This window comes from Numenius arquata, chromosome 25, assembly GCF_964106895.1.
Source record: "Numenius arquata chromosome 25, bNumArq3.hap1.1, whole genome shotgun sequence".
In the NCBI taxonomy this organism is placed as follows: Eukaryota; Metazoa; Chordata; class Aves; order Charadriiformes; family Scolopacidae; genus Numenius; species Numenius arquata.
Window position 1 is genome coordinate 4,614,719 of NC_133600.1, and position 9,975 is coordinate 4,624,693.

The 9,975-nt window shown below is 64.9% G+C and overlaps 2 protein-coding genes across 2 annotated transcripts; one reads left to right on the forward strand and one right to left on the reverse strand.

Moving 5' to 3' along the window:
- The first annotated feature begins 2,129 nt into the window (after positions 1–2,129).
- Positions 2,130–3,931, forward strand: GDF15 (growth differentiation factor 15). The gene is made up of 2 exons (XM_074163921.1): positions 2,130–2,442; positions 3,120–3,931. Exons 1-2 carry the CDS (start codon positions 2,130–2,132, stop codon positions 3,929–3,931), a joined length of 1,125 nt encoding a protein of 374 aa, XP_074020022.1.
- Positions 3,932–5,523: 1,592 nt separating this feature from the next.
- On the reverse strand, positions 5,524–7,900 carry LRRC25 (leucine rich repeat containing 25). The gene is made up of 2 exons (XM_074164046.1): positions 6,964–7,900; positions 5,524–6,453 (listed from the first exon to the last, which is right to left on the reverse strand). The coding sequence occupies exons 1-2, from the start codon at positions 7,881–7,883 to the stop codon at positions 6,330–6,332; spliced, it is 1,044 nt and encodes a 347-aa protein (XP_074020147.1). The 5' UTR covers positions 7,884–7,900; the 3' UTR covers positions 5,524–6,329.
- Between the last annotated feature and the right edge of the window lie 2,075 nt (positions 7,901–9,975).

Here is a 9,975-nt window from a genome sequence, read left to right on the forward strand (position 1 = left end):
CTGCTCCCGGACGCGCTGCGAGGCTCCGATTTGCCTTTGGATGAGTGCGTTTGGCACCATGTGGATGGTAGAGGATGCTGGTGGCTTGGTGGCTGGTGCCTGCCAGGGACCAGGAGGTGCTGGGGATGGAGATGGTGGCTTGGTGGTTCTGCCCCAGGGTGTTACCCTGAGGTTTGTGGCCTCCTGGGGTGATGCTCCCTCTCCATTCGTCCTTGGATTGGGGGGCTGAAGGGTTGCGATCACCCCAGCTGATAAAATCCCCAGGAAAGGGGATCACGGGGGGGCTTGGTGCTCCCGGGAACTCCCTAAGGATCCCACAGCTCCGGCTGGAATAAAAGCACCCGCTGAGGAGCCAGTGTTTGAACCAGCTCCATGTGGGAAGATGTTCCAGGAGAGGCTCTTCCAAGTGCATTCCCTGCCCAGCTGCCAGAGGGACGGGTGACGTGCCACCCACGGCAGCAGCAGGATGGTGCCCAGCTCCGTATGGGAAGAAGCAATCAAGATAAACCTGGCCCTGAGGTTTCTTTCCAAGTGGGAGTCTCTGGGCAGAGAAAGGCAGCGTGAAATGGTGCGAGGCCTCTGGGCGATGGGCTCCTCCTGCCCCCTCTTCATCCATCCCTCCGCAAGGATGGATCCAGAGCAGGGCAGAGGAGCCGGAGCTGAGGCAACCCCCTCCACGTGATGCTGCTCGGGCTGGCAAACTTCTCCTTTCACGTGTTTTAGGGTGAAACGTTTGGTTTCGGTCTTGCCTCAGGCAACCCCTCCAGAAACTGGGTGAGAAAGGCAGGAATAACGCTGGAGCCGTCTCCCGAGGAGGAGCAGGGGATAAACAGCCATAAATCACGGGATTACTGTAAGCGTGTTCATCCCGTGGCAGGAGTACAGTTAAGGACGAGGCGTTTGGCTCCACTTCAGGACATTTAGGAACGACCTTGCCTGCCCTGACTGGCGCCGGGGGGGGGACCTGCCCCTTGCCTCGTCCGACCGGGGCTTTCTCATCCCTCTCCTCCTGTTTTTTGGTGGAAGCATCCCTTAGGGGAGGCAAGAGATGGGTGGTCCAATCCCGGCCTCGGTGGCTTTTTCCTACTGTGGGTTTTCTCTTCCCCAGTGCGTGGGCAGCCCCGGTCTGGCACGGCACTTCCCACCGCACGTGGCCCCGCTGGATCCGTGCCACCTCGGCGTGCCCGGCTCCATCCCAGCCGTCATCGGGCTGCTGAGGGATGATGTAAACTTGGCCTTGGTTGCTTCAGGAGGGACCGGACCCAGGGCAGAGCCGTCCCCTGGCCGTACCTGCCGCTGGCAGCACAGAGGAGCCGCTGCTGCAAGCCAGGCTGCGGTGTCGTCAGCTGGTTTGGTAGGACAAGGTCCAACTCTGATCTGCTCCCTCCTGCATGTACTGGCGTGAGCCGGACCGCCCGGCTGCTGCTTCCCTGCTCCGCTGCTACTTCCGAGGGGTTTTAGGGAAGGGGCTTCGTGCCTGGCTCAGCCCCGTGTGATATTGAGGACCTGTGCGCCAACGGGGACCGGCACGAGGTGAAGGATGGAGAAGGCAGCCGAGGATACCAGGGTGGATGAGCCACGCCGTGACGCTGCCCGCAGCGCTCGCCCGCCTGCACATCGTCCTCTCCCCTCTCCATCACCCCCTGCCACACGTTCTGCCACCTCCGAGGCCAGCGGACGTTGCCCGTGGCCACTTGTCCCTCACCAACGGGGCAGGGGAGGTGAGGGCATCCCCCCAGCCATGAGCTGAGCTGGTGTGGCAATCCGCAGGGAAAACAGGAGGTGGAAGGGAAATGTTTGTGCCTGAGAAACAGTATTATACATTTTTCTTCTCCCTAGCTGCAAACCAGCTTGTGAATCGCCCAACTCCGGCGCTGTCAGAGCTCCCGTGTGAAATCCCGGGCGGAGAGGAGAAATTCCTGCTGAGTGTTTACTCCGGCGTCAGCCCGGGACGGGGAGGTGGGGACGGAGGGCGGGCAAAGTTCGGCTCCTATAAAGTCAGGTCTGGTCCATTTCATTCATTCCCCTGGCAGCATCCGTCGGCAGCGGCACGTCCTGCCTTTGAGCAAGAGATTTTCCAAATAAATTCCCCCCCCCCCCCCATCCCGGGACCGCCGGCTGCCTGCGCGATGCCGAGGGCGCTGCGGGATGTCGGGGCTGCCCTCACCTGCCTCCAGCTCCTGCTGCTTCTCCCCGGCGTGGAGCCGAGGCCACGTACACGGGACGAGGACAGGCTCCAGCTGGAAGCCATCAAAAAGGGCATCCTGGAGAGGCTGGGGATGCCCGCGCCCCCCGTGATCCGGCACCAGCTGGACCAGGAGAGCATCCAGAGAGCTCACAGGCTCTACCAGGAGAAAGTGGCCGAGCTGATGAGGAACCGGAGCCGGGAAGAGGAGGGAGACGTGCCCAGGACCAGGCACCTGCATCGCCTGACCCCCACGTGTAAGTGACCGTGGCTCCACATGCATCCCGCCACCCTTGTCCCCCAGGGACACGTGTGTGTCCCCTGCCGTGTCCCTGCTCGGGCATGTCAGCCCGGCTGCCTCGGCGTGTGCTGGGACATGACCGGGCATGAATCGCGGTGGCCACTGTCATCCTTATCCCAGCTGCTTCCCTTGTCCTGGCAGCGGGGAGGAGCCACCGTTTTCGAGCTGTTTTGCTTAAAAACACAAAACCCAGTAAATCTGGGATGAAAGCCCTGAGCAGCGGCGCGGTGGCAGCTGTGGGTTCTCAGAGTGGGGTTCGAGCCAGCTGGGGGGCGAGAGGAGGGGAGGCAGGGATGTGCCATCCCTCAAGCCCCAGCTTGAGCCCCAGTTTGGGGGTTTATCTGGATCTGGGGTGATTTAGGGGGGGACAGCCAGGGTTGGGGGGGTCACCCTGATAGGTCCCCGGGCACCGGCTCCAACACGAGGTGCTGCCCCTCAGTGAGACCCTTAGGTGGGTGCTGGGTGATCCAGGGCTGAGGACGAAGCCGGATCTCCCCCAGCTTCGACATCCCTCAGGATTTGGGTGATTCCCCAGAGGCGACAGTTTGGCTGCCTGACAGGAGCTGGTCACAAGCCTTGACCAGCAGGGTGGCTTACCAGCTCTTACATCAGTTGTCCTCTTTGTCCCCACAGTGCTGCGCCAGCCGGACATCCCTCAAGGACACCAGGACACCAGGGAACACCAGGACCCCCAGAAAGACCAAGACCCCCGTGGTCCCTACCGCTACCATCTCCTCCTCTCCCGCACCGAGGCTTTCCACAGGCAGCTCCGGGTGGTGCAGGCAGAGCTGAAGCTCTTCAAGCAATCGCTGGCATCCCCCGGAATGTCCCCGCTCAACACCTCGGAGCCCCCCCAGGTCAGCATCTACACTCTGCGGGGGGCTCACAGGACCCCCCAGCTCCTGGATAGTCAAGAGCTGGACCGTGATGCCCCAAGCCTGGACCTCACGGCAGCCGTCCAGCCCTGGGCTGCCGGTCCCGAGGAGACACTACGCCTGGAGCTGGCCTTCACAGCGGACGTCTCAGCCTTGCTGGCCACCTCAGGGGGTGAGACGCTGGTCCTGGAGGTGGAAACCCATGAGACCACAAGACGGGGGGCCAGGAGAGCCCGGGGGCTGGAGGAGGAGTGCAGGAAGAGCGATGGGAAGTGTTGCCTCAAGTCGCTCAAGGTCTCCTTCCAGGACATCGGCTGGTCGGACTGGGTCATCGCCCCCAACAGCTACTACATGAGGTTCTGCGAAGGTTCCTGTCCCCACAACTACAAGCCAGCCAGCATGCACGCCCAGATCAAAGCCCGCATGCACTCCCTCTCCAAAGCCACCCCGCCGCCCTGCTGCGTCCCCGCCGGCTACGACCCCATGGTGCTGATGCACTACGACGGCGAGGGCAGGCTGGTCTCCACCCTCTTCGAGGACATGCTGGTCACCAAGTGCCACTGTGCCTGATGGCATCTCCTCCAGCTCGGACCACCTGGATCTGTGCCTCCCGGCAGCGCCGGCATCCCAAAAACCAGACCCCATGGCATGAAATGCCTCAGGACTGGCCCCAGCTCCACCATCCAACCCAGCCTTGGGGTTTCCAGCTGTGACCTCCCCTCCACAGGCCACAATAACTTATTCTCTCCCTTTCTCCCCTTATTTAAAACCATATTTTATTTGGTAGGTGGATCCTTCCCACCCGGGAGACCCCAAACGGGCCAGGGTGGGTCTGTCCCCAGGTACCTGCAGCCCCCTCCAAGGCTGGGCATCATCTCTTCTCTGCTTAGAGACTTATTTATACAACTTTCTTATTTATTGCTAACTTATTGTATTTTATAGCAAAGTACCTTTTGGGGAAAGGGTTTTTTTTTGAGGGGTATTTGTATTTTATATATTTCTATAAAACAGAAATAATGTAATATTGTAAATTAATAAAGTGATGGGAACGGGGATTCTGGCTGCTCCTCCTGCACAACTGGCTGGGGGTCTCTGGAAACTCCACAGCGGGTCGCCTTCAGCCGGGGGTCAACCAGCTCAGACCCTCAGCACCCCCCCCCCCTTCATGGCTGGAAGCTGATTCCATATGGATTTGCCAGTAAATCCTTATGGCTGGGCCAGCCCCATCCCCACCCTGCCAGCGGGTGAGTAACACCTGGGCGATGTTCCCAGAGACCTTTGAATTGTTTGTGTCCTTGAGATGGGTGCTGGGCGCAGCCTTGACCCCCCCCCCCCTTGGTGGGATGTCCAGCTGGGATGCGGCCACTGCCCGATTTCCAGGTATCTCCAGCCACGGGACCCCGCAGACACCAGGGGGTGGGGGAAACCCCAGCTCTGCCACTGTGGAGGTTGGTGGCACACACCGTGTCCCCCAAGGGACTTGCCACAGCTCGATGGGGTGGCTCTGCTGGTCACAGTTCCTCTCTATCCTGTCCCAGGGGTGTCCTGGGCTGCTTGGCCCCTTGGCAGCTCCTGGTGGGGGTCTAGGCTTGAGGAACGTGGGATATGGGGACCTCCAATCTGGGCACATGGGCTTTGGGGACCAGGGCTTCAGGGACACAAGCTATGGGGACCTCCACTCTGGGGATGTGGTCTTTGGGGACGAGGGCCTTGAGGGACATGGGATATGGGGACCTCCACTCTGGGGATGTGGTCTTTGGGTACCAGGGCCTTGAGGGACACAAGCTATGGGGACCTCCACCCTGGGGAAGTGGACTTAAGGGACCTGGGCTGCAGTGACCTCCACTCTGGGGACCTGGGCCAAAGCGACATGGGCTCTGGGGACCTGTCCTTGAGGGTGCTGGTCCCTTGGCACCCCAGCTCTGGGGACAGAGGCTCTGGGGGCTGCACAGACTTTCTCCAGGGACCTCCAGCCCCAGGCAGCTCCTTCGGGTTAATGTTTACAGCCACCCCCGTGCTCCCGACACCCCTTATCGGGGCTGTCAGTGCCAGGAGCAGATAATGACCCACGCTCTGCTCAGCTGGTGTCACCCCAGCTGCTCCCAGAGGGATGGATCCAGCCCGGGAATGGCATCAGACCACGAGTTACACAGGTAATTTAAGATAATTAAACCATTTAATGGGGCACAGTCGAGCATCACGAGGGCTGGAGCTCAGGGGACCCATGCAGAGCTGGGGGGGGGGCACTCAGACAAGCCACCAGGTCCCCATGTTCCCAGGCTGCCGGTCCCCTTGGGGCGCACAACCTGGCAGCGACGGGCTGGGGGATCTTGCCAGGAGCATTAAGAAAAAAGAGGCTTTTACTCTGTTCCCCAAACTGGCAGATTTAGCAGAAAAAGGAGGGGGGGATGTGCAGGTGACAGCAGGGGCTGGTCCTGGTGCCCGGATGTCCCCAACTGCCGGCATGTCCCCAAGCGCACGTGCACCCTGATACTCTCCGTCGACAGCCGAAAGGGGAAGAGGAACCGTGTGCCGCGGTCACCCTATGACCCTCCGCTCTGCCGGATGGCCCCGGGGGGGGGCCCCACGCGTGTCCCCGGCCGGGAAGGCTCTGGCGCAGCGGCTGCCGGCGGATGCTGTGCCGAGGCGTCCCCGCGGTCGGTGGCTACTGGCCCGGGGAGGAAACATCAGCCCTCAGCCCTCACCCCACGGTGAGAACTGGGGCGAAGGAGGGTGTCTGGGGGGGAGGGGGACGGGGGGGGGATTAAAAATAACCTCCCCTGAGAAAGGCGTCCCTGGCAGGATGTGGGGGGGACCGCGTCCCAGCCGTGGGGGGACCCAGGGAGCCCACGTCCATGGGGAGTGCCCGTCCCTGTCCCCTCTGGGCTGGGGTGCGATGGGGAAATCCACGGGGAGAAGCATCCGTGGAAGTCAGAGCATCGGCCCCCCCCCGGCCCCCCCCGGCCCCTCACTGGCCAGGGATGATGTAGATGCTGTCCTCGCCGGGGTTCTGCGTGTTGGCGTAGATGGGCTGGTCCCCGGGGATGGCCTCGCTCTCCAGGAAATAGTCGTCATCCACCGGGACCTGGGGGCTGGGGGGGACACAGAGGGGTGGCACTGGGAGATGGGGCAGGTCAGGGGTGGCCTGTCCCCAACAGGGCAGCGAAGGCCATGGCACTGCGATGGCACTGCGTGGGGTGGCATGGGATGGGATGGGATGGGATGGGATGGGACAAGATGAGATGAGACGGGACAGGATGGGATGGGACGGGACAAGACGAGATGAGATGGAACAGGACGGGACAGGACGGGACGGGATGGGATGGGACGGGACAAGACGAGATGAGATGGAACATGACGGGACAGGACGGGACGGGATGGGATGGGATGGGAGGGGACAGGATGACACAGCACAGCATGGGATGGGATGGGAGGGCACAGCACGGGATGGGATGGGATGGGATAGGACAACATGGCCCAGTACAGCATAGCAGGGGAGGGGATGGCATGGGATGGGATGGGATGGGATGGGGAGGGCACAGCCCAGCAGGGGAGGGGATGGGACATGTCCCGAGCAGCCGGTCCCCGTGCCGAAGCCTCACCTGTACCGCTTCTCCTCCCATCCCGGCGTCCAGCCCCGCGTGGTGGCCGGGGCGGTGCAGGGGCTCACGAAGATGTTCTCATAGTCCGGCGCGGCAGCAGTGACATCGGTGGTGGTGTCCATCTCCTCGGCCCGGCTGATGTAGCGGGGCTGCCTGTGGGTCGCAGCGGACTCCCGCTTACCCCACCCGGCGCCGGCGGCGATGGCGGCCGCTTTCCTCCGCCGGTAGCAAACCACGGCGGTGACCACCACCACCACCAGCAGCACGGCCACCCCAGCGGCGGCCCCGACCGAGCCGGCCACCAGCCCCACGTCGCTTCGGCATTCCCTGGCGTGGAAATAGGTGACGTTGAAGGCGTCGAGGTGGGAGGTGAGGCAGCGGCACTCGGGCACGCTGCAGTTGAGCCGGGAGCAGGCGCAGGCTGCCAGGACGCTGCCCACCACCTCGCAGCGGCAGGGAACCACCAGCTGGCGCAGGGTGGGCTGGAAGGCGGTGTGGGGCACGGCGGGCAGGGGGTTGCCCTCCAGCCGCAGGCTCTGCAGAGCCGTGGCGTTGGCGAAGAAGCCGGCGGGCAACTCCCGCAGCCGGTTGTGCTGCAGCCCCAGATGCCGCAGCCCCCGCGCTTGGCCCAGGAAGGCGGGGGGCAGCTCCCGCAGCTGGTTGTAGGACAGGTCCAGCTCCTCCAGCCCCGGCTCGAGGCGGGATGAGGGGCTCAGGGCCTCGATGCCGTTACGGCCCAGCAGCAGCCGTCTCTGCTGCTGGAAGGGGCTCCAGTCCAGCTCGGCGCACCGGTGGCTGCGGTTGGTCAAATCCAGCTCGGTGGGGGCGTCCGACGGCACGGAGAAACAGGGGGACGAGGGGGCCGCGGGGTGTAGCATCAGCAGCATCAGCAGCACTAGGGGGGCCGCAGGGTGACCCATGGCCCCTCCACCGCGCCGGGCGCCTGGGTGGGAAATTGGGGGGGGGGAGTGTCAGCAAGGCACGCCTGAATGGATCAATGGATCCCCCCCCCCATCCCCACTGAGCTTGCCCCCTCCCAGTGCAAACCAGTGCAGCCCAGTCTGGCACCCGCCCCGCTCCCTCTCCCCCTGGGGGTCCTGGTGGGTGGTTTTCTGTCTCCCCCCCCCCTCCCGCCAGCCCCAGCACCCCGACTCGCCTGCGCTCCGGCCGCCTCTCTGCCTGGCGCAGGCAGGGGCACGGGAAGAGGAACAGGCGGGTCCCGCCGTCCCCTGTCACCCTGCCAGGGCGTAGCTGGCCCCGGGGGGGGGGGGGGGCGGAGGGGGGGCAGCACCTCCAGCTCAGCACCCCCCAGTCCCCCGCCAGACCCCCTACCACTTTGCTGGGGTGCCAGACGGCTCCGACATTGGGGTGCTGCAGAGGTGCTGCTCCCTGCCCGGGGGGGCTTGGGGGTCCTGGGGGGGTCTAAGGTTTGGGGGGGGGGGGGGGGGGGGGTGGCGCAGCCGGGTGCTGAGCATCCTCACGGCCTTGCATGCCGAACTGGCTGGAGGACCCCAGCCCCGTAGCCCCGTGAGCACCAGAACAGGCAGCTCCAATGCCACCCCCCCCCAGGCACACGTGTGGACACACACACACAGGCAGGCACACGCGTGTGCTGCTACATGCCTGCACACGCATGTAGGGGAACATGTGCTGGGCGCTCACACACGCACCCCACACACAGTTGCAGGCACATGTGTGCACACGTTATGTCCACCGGACATGCGTGCACTGCTGCATGAACACGCGTGCACTGCCACGCACACGCGTGCACAATCACAGCACCCAGCGAGGCGGGCTGGAGCTGGGGGGGAGTGTGTCAGGGTCTTAATGATGAGCTGGTGCAATTAACGTGGCGGCCCGGGGAGGGCGTGTGGGCAGGATCGGGCCCTCCCTGGGGTCTCAGCACCCGCGGGGGGGGGGGGGGGGGGGGTGTGTCTGCTCGGGGTCTCCCGTGGGGCGAGGGGACCCCAAGGCCGGTGCAGTGTGGGTGGGCGTCCCCATCCCTGTGTTCCCCATGTCCCCGTCCCTCCGGGTCTGTCCCCATGTCCGTGCCCCCCCCACTCCCCCCCCCCCCGTCTGCGTCCCCCCTGCACCTCTGTCTGCCGCCCATGTCCGTGTCCTGTGCCCACCCCCGAGTCCCCCCCCGACCGTGCCCGTGTCCCTCCATGCCCACCTCCTCATCTCCGCGTCCCCCTGTGTCCCTCCCACAGCCGTGTCCTGTGTCCACCCTGTCCCTGTCCGCCCCCTGGTGTCCGTGTCCCTCCACGTCCACCCTCTCACATCCACATGTCCCTGTGGCCACCCCCTCGTGTCAGTGTCCGAGCACGTCCACCCCCCTCGTGTCCGTGTCCCCCCCCCCCCCCACCGTGTCCACCACCTCCGTGCCGACCCCCCAGCCTCCGTGTCCTTCCGTGTCCACCCCCCTCGTGTCCGTGTCCCTCCTCGTGTCCGTCTCCTTCCATGTCGACCCCCCTCCTCTGCGTGTCCACCCCCTCGTGTCCGTGTCCCTCTCTGTCCACGTCCCTCCCCGTCCACCCCCCGCGGCCGTGTCCACCCTCTCAAGCCTGTGTCCCTCCGTGCCCACGCTCCCCCCCCCTCGAATCCACGTCCACCCTCTCACGTCCGTGTCCCTCCACCTTCGTGTCCCTCACGCCCACCCTCTCCCCTCTGTGCTCGTGTCCTCCCCCTCGTGTCCGCGTCCCCCCTCCTATCCGTGTCCCTCCACGACCCCCCCCCCGCACCCATGTCCCCCCGCCTCCCCCTTCTCCGTGCCCACCCCCCCCCGCCGCCTCCCTCTCTCTCCCCTCCGCGCACCCCCTCACTACCACCGCGTGTCCCCACCACCACCTCCTCTCTGCCATCGCCCTTTTAAGAGCGGCAGGCGCGGGCGGGGGGGGGGGGGGCGGCGTTGCTGGAACAGCCAGGCGGGGGGAGGCGGCGGCGGCGCGGGGACCCCCGGCCCGGCGCGGCGGTTTCAAGCTCCCCCGCGGGCGCGCGGCCGGGCCGCCGGCC

Coding starts and splice junctions, on each gene's coding strand:
- GDF15 (XM_074163921.1), top strand. CDS start 2,130: ATGCCGAGGGCGCTGCGGGATGTCGGGGCTGCCCTCACCTGCCTCCAG. Junction 2,443..3,119: donor GCATCGCCTGACCCCCACGT/GTAAGTGACCGT, acceptor TTGTCCCCACAG/TGCTGCGCCAGCCGGACATC.
- LRRC25 (XM_074164046.1), bottom strand. CDS start 7,883: ATGGGTCACCCTGCGGCCCCCCTAGTGCTGCTGATGCTGCTGATGCTA. Junction 6,454..6,963: donor TGGGAGGAGAAGCGGTACAG/GTGAGGCTTCGG, acceptor TGTCCCCCCCAG/CCCCCAGGTCCCGGTGGATG.